Source organism: Pinus tabuliformis, chromosome 9 (assembly GCF_031772625.1).
Source record: "Pinus tabuliformis cultivar Carrire ecotype Pingquan chromosome 9, CPIR1, whole genome shotgun sequence".
Lineage (NCBI taxonomy): Eukaryota > Viridiplantae > Streptophyta > Pinopsida > Pinales > Pinaceae > Pinus > Pinus tabuliformis.
In genome coordinates this window covers 1,962,112,132-1,962,132,667 of record NC_142307.1, presented here as the reverse complement: position 1 = coordinate 1,962,132,667, position 20,536 = coordinate 1,962,112,132, and the positions used below count along the sequence as shown (strand labels likewise).

General features: G+C 43.1%; 1 protein-coding gene across 2 annotated transcripts in view; it reads left to right on the top strand.

Annotated features, from left to right (window-relative positions):
- The first annotated feature begins 859 nt into the window (after positions 1–859).
- The window catches only part of LOC149156842 (uncharacterized), a 45,016-nt gene continuing 25,339 nt past the window's right edge, over positions 860–20,536 (top strand). Inside the window, exons 1-2 of one of the 2 annotated variants that reach the window (XM_089438669.1) lie at positions 860–1,146; positions 1,340–3,437. In XM_089438669.1, the coding sequence (XP_089294795.1) occupies positions 1,910–3,437 (1,528 nt within the window). In that variant the 5' untranslated portion in view covers positions 860–1,146; positions 1,340–1,909. The remainder of the gene's footprint in view (positions 1,147–1,339; positions 3,438–20,536) is intronic. The other variant, XM_089438670.1, reaches the window with a different exon arrangement.

The window sequence follows — 20,536 nt, the reverse complement described above, 5'->3', positions numbered from 1 at the left end:
GGCTTCGAAGGGGGCTCGCCTATAGGGCATCGCTCCTTTGTTGGCACGACGTGACCAACATAGTGAAACCTTGTGTGACTTGACATTGGAGTAAATTCTAGAAGAATTAGAGTGCCACGTACACTGCCTTCCCTTGTTTGGGAAGAGGAAATAACATTGTTGTGCCAACCTTCCCTTCTTAGATGCAAGGTTGGCCATAGAGCTAAGCCATTGGAAAAACAAGCTCAACATGGAGAATGTCGTTGACAACTGACTGTAGCTCGTTAAGCACGAAGGGAGATCTGGTGAAGGAAGTAGGAAAATGAACTATCGAGGCCACCTAAAGATAATTCTCTTTGCCTCCATTTTTGCTGAAAAGACTTTATGTGGCATGTAAAATCCCAATAAATCGAACATTAATAACCTGTCATTGAATTGAATGTTAATAAATTAACAAAATTACAATTATCAAAACTCCCCTAACATACTTTTGCAAATCTCTCAAAATCACTATTCACGAATATTGTTAACTATGATAATAAATATAAAATCTTTGGCCACCTTAATCACTCTATCCAAGACAATAACATTTAACTTAAATCCCATACATGTCACATTTAAAAAGAGAATGTTGATTAACTACTATACATGAATATCGGTCGTCACATAGCCATTTTTATTTTAAAAAACCACATCATCTAACTTATTAGATGTCCATCAATTTTAAGCCATTAACTTATAATTAAAAATAGTTTAAAGCCTTTATGTGACTAAGACTAAATAAAACAACTTTCTTCAAATTTAAAACATTATAATTAAATAAAATGTTTCAATTTATTTATTTATTAAAAAAATATGCCAATGTTCTAAGCCAACGGAGTGTCTCTCAAGCATCACTGTTCCCGTTTTTGACTACCAATTACAGAACTATGTCAAAAGCAAAATTCCACAAGAGGGCGTAGAAGTCAAAGTAAGGCTAAAGATTTTCTGAAATGATGTCGGTTACCCTGGATTGTCGAAGAATTCCCAAACTCAGTGATCACAAGGTGCGATCACAGGGTCGAATTTCACAGAATTGCTCGTCTATTAGCCATGAGCACCCGCAAACGTAGCCTACAGTAATGGCGGAGCGGTTCACAAGGTGTCATGGGTACCAGACGCTTTCTGGTAAGTCTGAAAATAATTTTGAATTTTCTAAACCAGTTAGGTAATTCAATTGAACAAGATCAATCCTCATGTTGCTTGAAAACAAATAGACATTCCTTCTCTGTGAAAGCTACCTTCGAGATCTTTGTGAAATTCTACCTTTGTGAAATTCATAGCTAGAGGTTTCTTAAAGTAATACCTTTTCTTGTGATAGTGGCATCCGTTGGCTTGTGGAAACCGCTTGCCAAAATGATGGCCCAGGTTCAAAAATCGAGCAGGTGTGATCCTTTGGTAACGGGTTTGTTGGATTCTTTCCGAGGTGTTGGCTGTTGAGGCTGCAAACATGCTAATGCGGAGGTCCTATTAATGGTAGTGCCTATATTGATGTTGTTATTGCTGATTAGGTGCAAGTTTCAGGTGGCTTTGATGGAATTGATATCCTTAATTACATCTTGGTAGACAAAGGTCATCTGATTGTACAGCTGATATTGTCAGGACTCCTGTACCCTCTTTAACCAAAAAGGGTTCAGACAGGTCGAACATGTAACATTAAAAACAAGTTGCTTTTGCGGATTTTTTCCCCATTTATTCCAATTTTCCTTTTGCAAACTGCTCTCTCAGATTCTGTAGACCTATAATTATATAATTATATGGGGTCTTTTCGCTATCCATTATCTCCGAACCGCAGAGAATATGCACTTGACCAGTGGAATGCTTGGTTGGCACGTTGATGCTGTTGTAGAATTGCCTGTCTCTCTAAATATAAGGGAATTCTACTGTACAAATGGCAGAATTTGTGCACAATATATTGGAATTTTTGGAAAATAATCACTTCAAAAATGCAGAAGCTGCTTTACGATCCGAGTTGATGACACGACTGAGTTCAAATGGCTCTGATTCCCTCTCACTTTCAGATGACTTGAAACAAGAAAGTGGAGCAAGGCACAATGAAATCTACAATGGAGGGCGGGGGCCCGAGTGGAGAGATGCTGGATATATGCACATTGAAGATGATAGACCATATCACTTGAACAGAGGAACATCCTTTGAGAATGGCGTGGATGGCCTCAAGGATGAAGCTGAAAAATCAAGGTCTTTTCTTTTTTCTCGCAAGGCCATGTTAAACAAATCAAGAGATTCAGAACTTCTAGTGAAGGAGTTGGGATGCTATTCCTCTAAATATGAGCCTTCTGGAGAGCGCAGAGATCAGAAAACTGAACAGGTTGTTTCTGAAGCGAAGCAGATGTCTGCCTTAGAAGACGACTATGCAGATGAAGCTTGGATATGCAGTAAAACTCCTTCTGTACCGAAACAATTGCAAGATTCTGCAGGAGCCGGTGAAGAGGGGTTCATGTTTCAGAAGGATAATATGCTGTCCAAAAAAAAGTTTGACCACAATTCTTCAGAGGAGCAAGTTTTGGTGCTAAATGCTGTCTCCAATGAGGTGTTTGAAAGTGAAGAGAGATTAAGAAATAAATCAGGTCAGGCAAAAGACAAGTTTTATGAGACACAAAAAGGAGCAATAGTTGACGAGGGCTGCCCAGAGCTACGTGATCCTTCAAGAAGGCATAGCACAGAAGAGTGGAAAGCTAGGATAGACCCAGTGTCACGAGTGGATGGTGACAGCCATGCCAGCATGAAATGGGATGGAAGCTTGAAGTTGCATGGAGGGCAGATTAGTTTGTCAGGACATGACAAGAAAACATGTTCTCAAGTTGCAGGTGCTATGTTTGATAGAGAGCTGAACATCAAAGAACGGGCTAACTCAAATCAGGAAAGTAAGCATTTTGTTAGAGAAGTGTCAGCAGATGAGGGTGCACAAAACATACCATATTTTCAAGAATATTTTGGAGAAAATAGAGGATTTAAGAGTACAGTGCAAAGTCACATTCCTTTTGTTCCATGGAAAGAAGGTTCTTTTCGGACAGTAATGCCATTTCCCCTCTGTGAGAATTCTGTTAATGATGATCAATTATTTGAAAATCAGGCATTTGAAAAAGTAGTTAACAAGCGCAAACAAGGAATTGAACAAAAGGGAATGAAAGGTTCTAAAATTACAGAGGAAGAAATTGATAAGGAAGGGGCATCTATGCAGATATTTGATCATCAAGGAAGTCCAGAGCAAGAGAAAGTGGAGAGATCCACATCACTTCAAATTGGAGAGAATATTTTGAATGTTTCACAGGAAAGGTTTGACGTGGGGAGGATCATGAACTCAATAGGATCCCAAACCAAGAGGATGGACATGGAAACTTCATTTTCACTGGGGCCATATTTTAATGCTCCTGCTAGAAAGGAAATACGAGCCTCAGGTTTGAATTCAGTACAACTGAAATGTTTTAACCATACTTTTGAGTCTTTTGACATTTGGGCTTCATTCATGTAGTTTTAACTTTTAAGTTTCTGGTATGAACAAAATTAGAGTTTGACAGTCACCTCTGCTTACAGCCCAAATTTTCCATATTTGAGTTTCGATAAATTAATAATGCGATCCTTGAATGTTTTATTTGAAGAAAAATTTCAAACTTTAAGTACACATTTTGTTAAGAAATAAAAGAATCCTAAGTTAATAAGGAAGCCCATTGCGTAGGAGCATTGATAAAAATGTCATTTGTGCAAAATATTGGAAATAGGAAACAGGAATGGCAGGAAATGAGTTTCTGGAAACGGGAATGGCAAACGTCTAGTAAAGGCAGAAAAATTGGCACTTTTATATCCAAATACCTTCATTTTGACCTCCAAATGATGATCTTCTAATGAAAAAGTTTGTATGTTAAGTTATGATCAGACAAGAGTGATAAACACATCTGATATATGCTGATACGTTGAAACTCTATTGGCCAAAATAGCTAAGAAAAACTTAGGATTTTCCCACTAAGCAAGTAATGTAAAGAGGTCAAGACTCAAAACACACACTTAAATGTTTTGAAACATCTGAAATGGAAATTTTAATTTCACTACGAGATGTGGAATATTTGACAACAACGAAGAATAATACTTGTGGAAAATCCTCAAAGAGAACCATTATTGATATTAAATAATGTTTTAGATGGTAAATATTTTTCCCTAGCTGCAATCTGTAATGCTAAATCAGATTTAAACTTAGATAATTCCCATGCCATGTCTCCTGAGGCATGTAATAGCTCATATTTAACTAAGACGCCAAGATAAAAGGGACTGCTCATACATGGGGAATTTAATAATGCCGCTAATAAAATGTTTGGAAGCGAGTTGATATCATCATAACTGCAGGATGAAAAATGGTGGTAAAAATGAGAATAAAATGTCTATGATTCTGCATTGATCATTTCCCCAGCCACCATGGGTATCTTTAAGGGCAAGAACTCGTTCAAAGTTCTTTTTTCATTTTCAAATAGTGGAAACACATTTTACTAATGAGGTGTCTTGTGAGTTCTATTTTGGTGTTCGGCCCATCACTGTGGATGATCTCTTTCAGATATGTCCGGGAGCTTTAGAGATTGGGTTCGTGGGGGAGCAAGGCAATGCTGGACATAATAAATTGATACATAAAGCGACACAAAAGGATACTTTCTACAGTTGGTGACCCATTACTTTACCAAATATGTAGGACATCTCTTCCTTATTGGCAATAGTTATTAGATGTTCATTTGCTGATGGTTCAACTCAGACTCCAAAATTATCCTGTGAATTCATATAGGGTACACAACACTGTGTTGACAGTGTTGCTATAGGTATTGGAGCAATTTTCAATGTGAAAAGACCAAGGCTCTCCTTATTGAACAAGAGGATTTCCCTATCTAGATTATTAAGAGATGGAAACTCTTTTGACAAAAACATATTATCTGTTATTTAGCTATTTAGCTAAGTCACATGACATAAGGACACGAAAAAACGAGTATATGACACATGGCACGGTGAGTCCCTGGAACATTGTAATGTCCTCTCCAAATTGAGGGATTATGGAGGACGTAATAGCCTATCTGACCTCGTAGGCTATAGTTTTGTTAAAGGGGTAAAAACTCAATTTATCCTATGTTGGGGCAACATTGGGCAAAAATTGGGTTAGCTGGGGCAAATTAGGGGTTGCACCGTTGCACACACAACTCCTCAGATTGTTGGAGCCCTCGGAAAATCTATAAATAGAAGAGGGTTGAGATCGAATGAGGCATCAAGTGTGGATCAATTCATTTGTTTCTTGACCATTACCTCTGAGGGTTTTAAGACTTCTCTCTTTTTGTCAATTTCGGTGGTGAAAGATTCCACACTAGTTGACACCATTCTATCTTTTCTCTTTGTTCTAGCTCAGAAATACCAATTGGAAGGCAACGATCTTTGTTTGTTTTTGATGTTTGTTTTGGCACATGTTTTGTGAAGGAAACTCTAGTCAAGATTTCCTTCAATGACAATATCTAAGCGAGTTATTCCTGAAGCAGTAGGGTCTGTTGAAAACAGAGAAGAAGCAAAGGCTGTGGTACAACCCTAGTTTGAGGGCTTCTGAATTCTTTGGACAAACTTGTTGAAAAATGTAACTAGGTTCAGTCTTCATTTAATGTATTTGAGTCATCATGAAATGTACTTGTCAAAAGAATAAAGAAAAATATTTTTATTATTGTAACAATGACTTATTAAAGCATGAGTTTCATGCTTGGGTCATCATTATATTAGTCAAAGTCCCCATTGTGGACTCTTAGGATTAATATTGAGTTTATAGAGTCATTGTATATTTAAAGAGGCGCTTCTTGGGCTTTTAAATCATGTAAAAAGGTTTAGTATTAAGTCAAATGTAATTTATTTATCCTCCACACCAAGTCGGCCTAGAAGAGATCAAGTCGGCCTAAGTACATCAATTTGACCTCGCTTGAAGCCTATAAATAGAAGCAAGTCGAATTCTTTTGGAGCATCTCATCTCAAGCAAGTTCAACATCTCTAAGGAAGCTGGCGAAGTGCGAAGTGGGTCTAAGGAAGCCAAAGGAAGTGCAAGTTGGGTGGAGTCTAAGGAGAAGAAGAAAAACGAAATTTTGGTGCCTTTCTCTCTTTGTCTCGTACCCTAGTTTGGGAGATCGAAGTCTTCCAAGTTTCGCTGATGCCAGAAGCTGCTACATAGTCGAAGTTACTGGAAGAGAGGTCGAAGATCTGGGAGGCTGACTTGGTGTGGAGGGAAGGTTTGGTCTTTGTCTAGGGTGAAGAGTCTCAAAGAATACTATTGAAAGGAAGAGAATTTTGATTGGGTTTTCCCCTTGAGGGGGGGTTTTGCCCTGGCATAGTGCCTATATCTGGTGTCCATTGTTTTATGTGCTTTTGCTTTGGTAATTGCTTGATGAACTAAAAGAAAGAAGATATAAAACCTAATAAGAAGTCAAGAACATCACAAGTAATTATCAAGTATAAGAAAATCTTTCTGCCTTTCTGATTTTCTAACATGGTATCAGAGCTTTGGTGAAGAAAGAAGAAAAAGGCAGTCTCAAGCACTTAATCAAGGAATCATTCAAAAGGGTTATTCAAGGAAAGAAGTCTACCATCTTCAAAGACAATGTCTAATACAATTAAGGGAGAAAGCAAACTTGAAGGAGCCTCTAACTACAAGTCTTGGAAAAAGAGGATTGACCTCATCCTTGAAAAGAACAAGGTTCTAGACTTGGTCAAAGGAAATGTAAAGAAGTTTACTCAAGACTCCAGTGATGTTGACAAATTAAAGTTTAGGGAACTAGAATTGGTGGCCATGACTCTAATGGTAGAAGGAATAAAGGACAACCTTGTCCCATTCATAGCCAACATCAATCATGCTCAGGAAATGTATGAAGCCTTGTCAAAGTTATTCACCATTAAGAACATTGGTCAAGTAGCAAGTTTGAAGAATGAGCTAAGGACCACAAAGATGACTAAAGAAGACACAATGGCCTCCTTCTTTGTAAAGATAGCAAGAATCAGAGATGATCTTTTGGCCATTGATGAAATCATTCCAGACAAAGAACTCGTGATCACTACTCTATTAGGATTACCACCTTCTTGGGGTGCATTTGTTGCAGGTCTTAACAGTTGGAAGGAAGCTCCCACTTTTGAAGAACTATGGATTGCTTGCAATTAGGAAGAATTAAGGATCTCATTAGTTGCCAATTCTAAAGATGTTTCAAATGCCTACATTGCTTAACATAAAGGAAAGAAATTAGAAGGACCAAGGAAGAAAGTTGACATGTCCAAGGTAGAATGCTATCAATGGCATAAGAAGGGTCGCTATAGAAGTGACCGTCCCGACAACCCAAGAAATAAGAAGAGAGAAAGAGATAATGCTAACATTGCTGAAGAAGAAGATTCAAAGAAAGCCAAACCCGAAGAATCTGACATAAGGAACCTGCACTACTAAGTCCTTTGTTTTTAGTCTTAGATGCCCTATTTCATATGTTTGATGTTTTAGAATCTACAGGTTTTAACGTTTTTTTGAAGAAGGCATTTTCTTTTGTTTTGATAAGTTTATAGGTATCCCTCAAGCTTTGGAGGGAGCCCCCAACATCTCCCAGGGATAAGTACCTCATTCCCTTTCAGTTTTTGGTTTCATGTACTTGTTTAAGTTTTGATTATATTAATACTAATCACCACTCTCCCTCTATAGTCTTGAATAGGGAAACATCTGCTATATCCTTAAGGAGTATGGAAGAGAGCCACCCAAGACAAGGTTTGTCAAGAAAAAAGGTATGCCTTAAACTACAAAACATTGATTTCTTTAAATGTTTTATTCATTTGACAATCTATTACTAACATTGTTATGTCTAGCTATATTGAATCATATTGATTCTTATTTTGGGTGATTCATCACTTGATAAATCTACCCCACTCATATTCTTAACTGATTTTATAGAACCCTAGACAGGTTCTCTGGAAAACCCTAACCTAAGGGTATGCTAATGTGAATGTCTAAAACCCTAAATTGCTTAGGGTTATTGAGAAATGTTATTTGAAGTTTTTGTTGATAATGTCATGTTTGGGATTTTGGTATGATCAGGAAGACCTAACTTGTTAGGATTGAATGATAAAGTCTAAAATCCCAAACCTTTGAAGTATTGGTAACTTTGGGTTTTCTATGTTCCTATATTGAAACCCTAACTCATTAGGGTTTGGTGGAATGTGTAAGCAAGACCCTTATAATGTCTTAGAAATGATTTCCTTGGAATGTGTGTTTGTCTGATCAAACCCTAGTCTAATCAAGTTTGTTTGTCTAACTCTTATTGATATTTGTGAAGTTGGGTTTGACTAACACATGATATGAAATGCCTATAGATGACGATGAAGTCCTAGCTGTATGAGTTTGACCGGTTTATTGGTGATCATGAATCTTAGGGTTTGGAACTAAGCCCTTGTCAATGTTTGTTTCTCTAGGATGATAGTATTTGTGAATTTCTAGGGCTTTGGAGTTGAACCTTAGCAGAGGTAAAAATCTCTGATGACAATGTGATAATTTGAGATTTGTGTAAGATCGTTGAAATCTGAGTTTTAGTTGTGATTAATGTTTGATCGAAAAATCTAGGGTTTGCAACGAAGCCTAGTGAAAGCTGGTGATGTTGATGACTAAGCTGTGAATGGCTTTAATTGATTAACTCCCATGTATGAAATTTAGGAGTTGTATGAAACCCTAGTGGGAAGTCTAACATATGAATTCTGAAAGTTGTTAGATGCTTTGTTGATATATATTTGTTCGAATTGTTTCTAGGGTTTGCTATGAGGAAAGTTATGTCATACCTTTGGAAGAAACATTTAAACTTGTTGGCTTCTTGGGGCTTGACCCAGGTTGAGAGTTAATTTAGCTAAACAAATCCCGGTACTACTGGCCCTTTCGGCAACAGTCCGCGGAGCGCGGACTGAGGTCTCGCCCGAAGTAGTATGGGAGGGTGCTAGAACCAGGTTTCCGCACTCTGGAGATGTCTAATGAGTTAAAGTGGTCCGCGGTTTGACCCTGCGCACAGGTTGCTTCGCGCACTTTCCCGTACTTCGCAGCCTAATATACTACCTTCGCGTAGCCCTACCTAGGGGCTGAACGTCGCGCTCTGTGTTATTACCCAAGACCTTATTGGTATTCCAATGTTTAGTTAATTAGATTTGCCTACTTGAGTGCTTTAAGTATACTTAACAATATAAACCATTCATACAGGTGCGCGCAGTAAATAAACAATATATTTGCAAAGTATATCAATCATTCATTAACCCAAGAATAGATACACAGAATATTAACAAAACTTCTCTTTATTAATTCCTTCCTCGGTAATAGACTCGACTTCGCCCTGTGCACTCAGCTGCAAGGGTTCGCGCACTCAGCTGCGGACTATTAGGCCTCTACGCACTCAACTGTAGAGCCTTCTCCTACTCTATGACCCAAAGATACACTTCAACTTGCAACTCAATCACTTAGACTTTTTCCTACTTCATTCTTTTACACTTAGAGCCTCGCTCTATTTATACAATCCCATGGTCTGCGGACCATGGGTAGGTCTATCCAGCCGACATTACATTACAAAACTAGGGCGGACAACCCTGTGACTATCATACTTTCGCGCCCTGCGCCTGCAATTCGCGGAGCTTTATAACAAGATTCGGTCAAAACTTGGGCTTTGAGCCCCAAAACATGCCTTGGGGGGATTCCATGCCCAACAGGTCCCCAACACAAACATCGTGACTCACCCTTGAGTCACTCTGTCGGCGTGGCGATCTTTGCACGGAGTCTCGCCAACTGTTCTCGAACTGCGCGAAGGTCAGCGACGCATTGAGCTGTTGCTTGCTGGATCTGCTACATACGCTGTTCCGAGACCTCTGTGTCGGGAGTGCTTCTTTGCATCAATGTGTGCATCCCCTGCATGTGTGCGAGCTTGCCTTCAATGTCTGCCGTGATGGTGAAGGCCTCGTCGATCCAAGGCTGGACGTGCGCTTTTAGGACTGCTTCCTTATGTTGTGCCACGTCCACCTGCTCCTTCAGTGCTTTAGCCTGTTGCATCCGCGCAAGCCGCTTGAGTGAGGACCACCGTCTGCGCAGTTCCTCGGACACTGTCATACTGCTGTTGGAGTTCTCGTGCCTCTGTCTCTAAGCACTGGATGTTGGGGTCCTCCTGCAAAGTTGTGAGGACCTCAAGTGATTCTTCCAACATGCTGGTGCAATCTCGCATTGCACCTCCGATTTCCTCCAATCCCGCTGTGATAGCGCTAGCGCGCTGTTCTCTAACTTCTGAGGGAGTGGATGGCTGCGCCTTTAACCGTAGCTCGGCGATCTGAAGATTCAGCTCCAGCTGAACCTTTGTCATTTCCTCCCTGGCCTTGCGGACCCCTACTGCTAACCTGTGGATCCACGCCTCCGCTGGTATATCTGTTGGGATGGCCAGCTCCGGGACGCTTTGGCAAGCATCGTCTATCACCTGTACCAGCTGTTGATTTTGCGACACCAATTCGTCGCGCTGCAAGCTTAGTTGTTCCATATTGATTTTCTGCTCACTAATGGAGCGCGCCTAGCTCGTAGCTCTGCAGTTATCCCATCCTGCAACATATATAATGTCTTGCGCAGGAGGGCAGCTATATTAACACCGAGACCTTTCAACGCGCTAACCGAAGGCCTGTCGGCCTCATTTGATGTCACTAGTGCCCCTTCTGGCAGCACTATTGTGTTTGTCATCCGCGCGTGCAACATCTGCTCTGTTGCTGTGGATCCGACTGCGAGGTTGGTCGAAAGGGTACCAACCTGAGGGGGGCGCACCTGTAATTCCTGTAACTGTGCTCTGAGGGTCCCCAACACAATATAGTTCTCCTGCATGAAATCTTGGAGAGCCTCATTGGTGACATCGTGCACCGTCTCGCCGATGTCATGTAGATCACCCTTAGTTAGGGTGATCGGGTCAATGGACAATTTCGAGGCCTTGACCTTCTTCCGTGACCCTACTCGCTCTGCTGGGTGCTAGCGCTTCAGCTGTGTTGACGTGGTTCGTGGGTCCGCGCCTTCTTCTTCTGTTTCTGCTTCCTGCCCCTGCGAAGGCGTTGTTTGGTCCTCGCCCGCCTTTGTGGCTGCTTCCTGTGTTGCTGCTACTACTGTGGCCTTTTCCTGCTCAGCTGCTTTCTGTGCCGCGTCCTGCGCTGTCTGCACTTCTATTGCTGCTGTTTCCTTCCTTCGTTTTTCGGCCAACTGTGCGATGCGCAGCTTGGCCTTGTCTTTCTTCTTTTGCGCTGCCGACTTCTCGATTTCTGCAATGTTTGGGGCGCGCCATTCTAGCGGCCATGCCTCCAGGACATTGAAAATGGCGTCATCGGTGGCTACAAAGGGTAGCTTTGTCCACTGTTTAGTCGGGTCCTTGCGCACCTTGATATATATGTTATGCATGTTTGCCTTAAATTCTGCAAAACTCTGCAGACTGTTGTAAACCGTGGGTGACAACCGCGGCTTATGGTTGATCCACATTCTGAGGTTCATCTCCATGAACACCCAAAAGATCTTGCTGTCGCGTATCCTTTTAACATCCTTTGTGGCCCAGAGCGAAGCATACTTCGCGGCCTCCGGTATATCCTTGTCAATTATGGGGAATTGACTATCCTCCGGCAATTCCCCAGCTACGAGCACTATGGACAACAACAGCCATGCATAGTGGAATGTTTTGCCCTGTTCCTGGGCTTCGCGACAATTCTCTAAAAATTCTATGCAGAGGAATTCGGACCAGTTAAACTGGACCCCCTTCGCGCATAACTTTTCCTACAAGGATTTGGGTTGCCACGCGCACTGCTTTGTCCTTGATGCTGGAGATGGCGTAGCCCCTCTTCTTCTTTTCCAACTTATACTTCTTCTTCATGGCCTCTGCGATGGCCAAATCACTGCCCTTCCCTTCCGATATGGTCGCGGGGTCCTCTCCTTTGTATGGAAGTTGGGAGACGCGATGAATCAAGTCTGCCGTGATGGGGATGGGCTCCTCCAGCCATAAACACCCATCATGCACTAGGCAGAGCAGCTGCCTGATGACGAAAATGGTTATTGGGGCGCGATGGAAATGCGACACTCAGAGTAGGTTCAGTAGCCCGGCCTTTTCCACTCCGTGCAACCACTTCCACGGCTCTAATGCTGTCACCCCCCTCGCAGTGTTCTGCTTCATGAGGTTTCCGGTCTCAAGGTGAGGGAACTTCTCGTGGTCAGCGAGGTCCCAATCTTCGAATTTCAGGCTCGGCACGTGGCCCAGGTGCATGCCTTCAAACATAATGCCATCTGGGAGGAGCGGGGTCTGGAGTGAGCTCTTGGTCTCGTCCAGGTCCTTGGGCACTTTGGCCTTCCCTTTTCGCGAGGGGACATAGGCGGGCAGTTTTGTCGCAGAGTGCGTAGGCTGAGTATCCACCTCCATGCCTTCATCCTCTTCTTCTGCGATGATAAGATCCTGCAGATCTTCTTCTTCTTCGTCTGTTTCTATAGTGACAGCTTTCCCCTTTTCCTTCATCGACAGTTTGCTGCACAGCGGGTTCCGCGGGGACACGTGCACGGGAGCCATTGCTTGTTTTCCCTTCTTGGGTCTTGGCGTGCGCGGTCATTTTGGGATTTCTGCCATAATCCCGGCGCCTTCTGGAACATCCCCCACAGTTAGGGCCTGCGTGGCCTCCTCAGCGGTCACTTCTGCTATCTCCATACCATCCTTAACTGTTGCCATTGTATCTGTGCAACAATCTATCACTCGCGAATTCAGGGGCTTAATCAACGCTCGGCTCACAACAATCAGGGTTTTGCTCGACCGCTCAATTCACAAATGACTAAGTGTTGTTTGCTGGGTAGCCCTTTGTATTTTATAACGCTTTTGGAATTTGAATTCGACCGTTCCCCCTAAATCCGGTTCATTAATGCTCCCTTGGCGACAGATTTTCCCAGATTTTGCCCATAAATCGCGTCTTAAATGCCTGCCGCCCGCTCCATTTGGCCTCAAGTCGAGCACCCCATCGTGAATAGTGACTTCAACGGTCGCTTTTTGGCAACCAGCGCGACAGCGCAGCCCCCCGTGCACGGTCGTGGACTTTGTGACTCAATGCTTTTGCGCGCATCTCCAATATCGCGCAGCTCTTGGGCAGAATAGTTTATAGTCCCGTGCTCCCTTCCAACTGCCTGGAGTGCTAAGACTGTCCTTCCCTCGGCTAGTCAGGTGGTTGCACCACCCGTGAAAAGTTTCATCCGATCATTCATCATGTTGCTTGGAGAATCTCTACCTTTTACTATTATGGTCGGCATCGCGTACTTTATTACTTGCAACGCGCTACCCTGGTCATTATGCTTAGCAATATGCGGTCCAAGCCAAGGCATCAGACTGATCAATTTGCGGCAATAGGCCTTAACCCTGTCATCGTGATCGCACGCACCCTGCCTTACCATTCTGGTCTTTTTGCCGAGAAAATATTTCTTTATTTCGTCCTCCATCTTCTTGACTTCCGTGTCCATCAAAGCGCTTTTCTTCCTTAACCGTACCCTTTCTTCTTCAAGTTTGTGGAGTCTAAGGTTTCCTTGTTGAATTTCTTCCTCAAGTCCCATGCGTTCTGTTTCTTGCGGCTGTGTGATCCCTTCTTTCCGGGCTTCGCGAACCCTCGTATCTACTGGTGCTACTATGCGCGGACTAGGCTTTGCATGCTCCATAGGGATTACAACATTTGCTTCATACTTCAGCTTCGGAAGTGCATGCGCGTTCAGGGTTTTGCACATGGTCCTATAAGCCCAGAGAACCGCTGGTACGCGCAGGTCCCAATCAGTTCGTTTCACATGGTGGACTGTGTTTAGTGCTTCGCGTATTTTGTCAAAAGCTTCTGCGTGCTTGGTCTTACCATACTTCCTGGTCCCAACCGGAGGGGTCGTTCACGCCATTGTCTTGCCCGCTCCTACTTGTCGGTCGTGTTTCCTATCACGGGGATGGTGTGTGTTCATGCAGGTTGCGCACCATACGCCTGTACCCATTTGGAAAGGTGGGCGTGCGAGTTGTTTCGTCTGTCATACTCGACTTTCATTCGCATCTGAGGCTTTCCAAACTGCATGCGCATCATCCTTCTGCATTCGCGCCAGTCCTCAAAACTTCTTTGATGCGTACCCCACCATCTTGCGGGCGTAGCGCGCAGTACCCATTTTAGAGCGTCGAAATGCTGCTATTCCGGTACTTCTCTTTCAAATTTGTTCAGGAAATCATCCACCTCGCTCAACCCGTCATACATAGGCAGATCTCTTACCTCTGTTGCCACGTAATGCAGCGACCTTGTCATCATGTTACAGTTGAGCGTGGTTACCTCGTGTAACCGGTTCTGCCATCATTCTATTTCCTCGTCTGAATCTGAGGTGCAGGAGCTTTCATTCTCCCACGAGAGTCTGCCATCCGCTGTTGGATTTACCCAGTCCTGCTCCCGCGCGATTATCTTGTAGATACAGTCTAGATCGTTGTCGCTATCATAGTCGCGCACTGGCTCTGTGTAGCGCGATCCTTTTGCAGGTTCTAAAGGTACCACTATGCGCAGTGACTTTTTCTCGAAAATCATGTCGCACTTCTTTAGATTTATCACTCCATTCATGTCAGTGGCCCAATCTATTCCCAATAGCGTGGGATAGGGATTGTTGTCATCAACAATCTCTATCACTTCGAAATCTGCAAGCGCGCTCGCACCTTCGATATCTACCGTTATTCCCTGCAATCTTCCCATAGGTAGGATCTTTTGCTGGTTCACCATTCGCAATTGAATAGGAGACCATTGCAGCGCAGGCCTGCCCATGCGCTCCCATGTCTGCTTTGGCAGGACGTTCGCATCCAATCCTAGATCCAAAATCACTTGATCCATTTCATATTCCCCGATCTACGCGATCAATCTCATCTCTCTTCCTGTTCGCGTTGTGTGCTTCCCGAGCTTTTGGACTACGCGCGGTTCTCCTGGCGTGGTTCCAACACATCTAGTGATGAGTTCTTGCAGTCCCTTCACAACTTTGCTGTCACGCAACAACTTTATGCATGTCTTCAAAAATGTAGTGAGCATTGATGGGCCCATTTCCGGTTCCAGTTTGTCTTTACTTCCTGAAGTGGAGGCATCCACAAAGCCCTTCTTAGCTTCCATGAATGTCTCCTTAGCACGCTCTAAATCAAATTCTGGTTCCTTTGTTGGAGCCTTGCGAACCCAGGCACTCTCTTCGCGCTGCTTGCCTTTGTCATCTCTTGTCGTTATATCACTTCGGAGCACGATATTTACATTCGGGTCTTCCTCGCGCAGCTCAGACCTCATTGTTTATAGGTTCTGAGTCGGGGGAGGTTGGAGTGCTCCTTTATTGCACAACCTCACTATCAGCGTGGGACAATCCTCCGTGTCATGATTAAACTGAGTACAATATAAGCATGATGGTCTCGTTGGATTTGTACAATCGCGGGCATAATGCCTTGGCCCTCTGCAATTGTAACATATCAGCTGTCCGCGACCTCTTCTTGGTCCCATTCCACCTCGACCTCGTCTGCGCCCCTGAAATCCAGTGCGCGCCATCCCTGCATTTTGATCGAGGGCTCGTGTTTCGGTCTGAACTCTATAGGTAGGAGTTTGATCCATCATCAGTTCATAACTTTTACAAGTGCACTCATCGTGGCCTACTGACCTGCAGAAATTACAAAACAACTGCTGGGAATTCTGCGTATATTTCTGTAATATATTGCAATTATCTGTGGCATGCTTCCCTCCTATCTGACAAATCACGCACCATAATGTAGGCGCCGCGCTCGATCCTGCTTGTGGGTCCGGTCTCAATGGTTCGTCAGATAGTTTGCGAAGACTGGACAATGGTCATTGTCATGTCCCTGGCCTTTGCACTTTACGCACCATACCTCTTTGCACGCTTCTGGGCGAGCCATGCTATCTTGTTTCAAACTCTGCATCTCAAGGCACAAGATTTTCAACTGCACATGGATCTGTTGAACCCCCAGGTTAGGATCTTTTATCGGGGTCTCGTGCAGTCTCATTGCGATCTCCAAGGCCTTGGCCTGAGTGGTTAGCTTCTGCTATGACAACGCGTTCCTTAGATGCGGCGTTAACGATGCTACAAACCATGCGCAGCGTTGCCCATTCGTCAAGGTCATATTGGCTTCACGAATTGTACACTTCAGTTTCTGATCCAGCTCCCAGGGGGTCTCGCCTTGAAGCATCGCGATTTCCTTAAATCCAATGATCGACTGTGTCTCTGATTTTGGCCTGCTGAATTCCTTGTTTAGCGTAGCTTGGATATTCGCGATCCCTGCGTTTAGATTGTCATTGGAATGCTTAATGTACGAAGTCAGTGTGCGATCTTGCAGAGCGCTGACCAGCATTGCTTTCTTTATATTGTCATCCGTGACTCCCTGCGCTTCCCATACAACCCTTACCACGAACTAAAACTGGTCCGAATCTTCATTCCCTACTCCTTTGAACACCAGCAACTTTATCGCACTTGCCATATTGAACTGTGGTGGTGGCGGAGGTGGTGTGGGCGAAGACGGGGGTGAAGATGGTGAAACTGGTGGTGGTGTAGGTGGGGGGGGGGGGGGGGGGGATATGCACAGAATTCGCTGCTTTATCAAACTGATTCCACTTCTTGGTGAAACTTTCGCGAGCTCTTCCTTACTTTCTCGCGGAGGTGAAATCAAGGGGCTAGTTTCTAGTTCTGCGCTACCTTCGTTTCTGTAGATCCTCCTACTCCACGTAGTCCCAAACATCAATTTATTCGCATAACCCGCTTTTCACACAGTAGCATTTTAATCCAAGTGTTCAAAGATTTAACGTACTTACCTCGCGGTCCTTTGAGGAAGCGTCGTTCCGCCTCGTTATAACTGACTGAAGTATCTACCGCGAACTCGGTGATAAATTCTCCTATAATTCGATCGAGCCAATGATCCACAGTGTGCGCGATCTTATCTTCCGATGCTTCCAGTCTGCGCACCAACTCTAGAGTCCACACAATAGGTTTGTCAAGCCTACACCTTCCTTGACTGTCTGCTAGCTTCACGATCCACTCGTACAACTCAGAGGGGAAGGATGCAAAGAAAATTTTGTGGATTTCTGTATATAAGTAGCAATCTAACCACTCTTCCTTTGATAATCGCGGATTCCTGTTTTCCTGCGCCACGAACTCGTGAATATTTCTGTCCAACCACTCTTCAATTCCTTTCTTTGTCGGATTCCAGTGATACGACATCAGACATCTCTATGCAGATCCCGGTCCTGACAATGGAACCATTTGTTGGCTTATTGGGGCCTGACCCAGGTTCAGAGTTAATGTAGCCAAACAAATCCCGATACTACTAGCCCTTTCGGCAACATTCCGCAGAGCGCGGACTGAGGTGTGACTCGAAGTAGTATGGGAGGGTGCTAGAACTAGGTTTTCGCACCCTGGAGATCTCTGATGAGTTCAAGTAGTCTGCGGTTTGACCCTGCGCGCAGGTTGCTTTGCGCACTTTCCCGCACTTTGCAACTTGATATACTGCCTTCGCGCAGCCCTACCCAGGGGCTGAACGTCGCGCTTTGTGTTATTACCCAAGACCTTACTGGTATTCCAACGTTAGTTAATTAGCTTTGCCTACTTGAGTGCTTTAAGTATACTTAACAATATAAACCATTCATACAGGTGCGTGTAGTAAATAAATAGTATATTCGCAAAGTATATCAATCATTCATTAACCTAAGAATAGATACACAAAATTATAACAAAACTTCTCTTTATTAATTTTTTCCTCGGTTAGAGACTTGACTTCGCCCTGCGCACTCAGCTGCAAGGGTCCATGCACTCAACTTCGGACTATTAGGCCTCTGCGCACTCAGCTATAGGGGTTCGCGCACTCAACTGCGGACTATTAGGCCTCTGCGCATTCAGCTGCAGAGCCTTCTCCTACTCTACGACCCAAAGACACTTCAACTTGCGACTCAATCACTTAGACTTTTTCCTACTTCCTTCTTTTACACTTAGAGCCTCGCTCTATTTATACAATCCCATGGTCCGTGGACCATGGGTAGGTCTATCCAGCCGACATTACATTACAAAACTAGGGCGGACAACCTTGTGACTCTATCATACTTTCGTGCCCCGCCCCCGCAATTTGCGGAGCTTTACAACAAGATTCGGTCAAAACTTGGGCTTTGAGCCCCAAAAACCCTAGATGTAATGAAAGTTTTTAAGTAGTCTAGGGTTTATGAGTGAGTCCTTAGTAAGATGTTGAAAGAGTATGTGTCTCTTGTTTGTTTTGATATTTGATTTATAAGGTTGAAATGCTTTCGTAATTCTAATATGGCTAACTTCATGCTTCTATAGATTTGGTTGTACTTACTATCTAAGTTGTGTAGGTACACAATCTTCAATATGGTGAAGATGTTTGTTGATAAACATGATGTGGATGATGCAACTCTAATGAAATGGTTGGAATCCACAAAAGATTCTCTGATGTTGAAGTAAAGAAGTTGATCTCCCTAGATTAAGAGGCAACCTAGATAAAGGAAAGCTCCCTAGTTGAGAGGGAGGGCATAACATAGTTTTGATTAGAGAATGAAGGATATGTTGCTGCATGTGAAGTAGGAAAGGAAAGTGTATGATTAAGGAATCTTTTGTCAAAGATTTGGTTGATAGTCCTACTGCGTTGAGAAGTAACATCTGTTGTTTGAAATACCCCGAAGGTTTGTATTTGATTATGTACATGTGAAAGTATATTATTGATTGGGGTTGTGTTTGTATAGGTAAGTCTCTCGAAGGTTTTTGATAGCATGTTGGTTACTGATCAGTTTGATTTGGAGAGATTTGTGGTTCGTGATTTGCTGGATCAAGGGGTGTTGAGGCTTTGTGAGTGAAGCATTGCGTGGGAAGACATCTGGCCGACACTTTGTGTTGATGTCTTAGTCCCGAAGTTGGAAAGGTGGCATTGGTCATTGAGCTCTGACACGCACCTGGATTTCTGGGTTGATGGTTAGCAAGTAAGCCTGATGGTACCTAAAGAGGCCGAAAGCTTGAGTCCATCTTATTCCCACTCGGATAGATTGCCACGGTTAGGAATCTAGTCCGTGGCATTGCGGTGCCTAAATTGTTGAGAGACCAATGGATAGATTGCCCTGGCCAGGAATCTAGTTCGTGGCATTGCGGTGCCTATATTGATGAGAGACCAATGGATAGATTGGCCTGGTGAGGAATCTAGTCCATGGCATTACGGTGCCTAAAGTTCTTCATTGTTCATATAGTTTGAGATCTTCCATTGTATTTGTATATTATGAATACCTCCCTAGTTAAGAGGGAGTGTTGAAAAATGTAACTAGGTTTGGTCTTCATTTAATGTATTTGAGTCATCATGAAATGTACTTGTCAAAAGAATAAAGAAAAGAATTTTTATTATTGTAACAATGACTTATTAAAGCATGGGTTTCATGCTTGGGTCATCATTATATTAGTCAAAGTTCCCATTGTGGACTCCTAGGATTAATATTGAGTTTATAGAGTCATTGTATATTTAAAGAGACCCTTCTTGGGCTTTTGAATCATGTAAAAAGGTTTAGTATTAAGTCAAATATAATTTATGTATCCTCCACACCAAGCCAGCTTAAGGACATCAATTCGACCTCCCTTGAAGCCTATAAATAGAAGCAAGCCAAATTCATTTGGAGCATCTCATATCAAGCAAGTTCAAAGGAAGCCAAAGGAAGTGCGAGTTGGGTGGAGTCTAAGGAAAAGAAGAAAAACGAAATTTTGGTACCTCTTTCTCTTTGTTTCATACCCTAGTTTGGGAGATCGAAATCTTCCAAGTTTCGGTGATGCCAGAATTTGCCTAATGCCGGAAGCTGCTACATAGTAAAAGTTTTTGGAAGAGAGGTTGAAGATCTGGGAGGCTGACTTGGTGTGGAGGGAAGGTTTGGTCTTTGTCTAGGGTGAAGAGTCTCAAAGAATACTATTGAAAGGAAGAGAATTTTGACTGGGTTTTCCCCTCCGGGGGGGGGGGGGGGGGGTTTGCCTTGGCATAGTGCCTATATCTGGTGTCCATTGTTTTATGTGCTTTTGCTTTGGTAATTGCTTGATAAACTAAAAGAAAGAAGATATAAAGAAAACCTAATAAGAAGTCAAAAACATCACAAGTAATTATCAAGTATAAGAATTTTTTTTTGCCTTTTTGATTTTCTAACAAAACCAAGCTCTAATTTTTGAAGCTGAGTCTATCCTGGATGGTTAGCGAGGAAGGGATCAAACCGCATTGGCATTACATTTGTTTTCTTGGCAGAGTGAGGCTATTTTAGGACAGAGCATAATCGGGACACCATCAAGTTCTGTAGTCGAGATTATTACTTGAGCGGATTATTACCTAAGCATTCTAGGGTAGATGTCTACCCTTCCTATGGCACGGGAACCTTCGGTGCAAAGGCACAAATTGCTCCTTTACTCTTGTAGCTTGAGTCCCGTGACAGATCTAGAATTGAAGTGGAACATAATACAGAC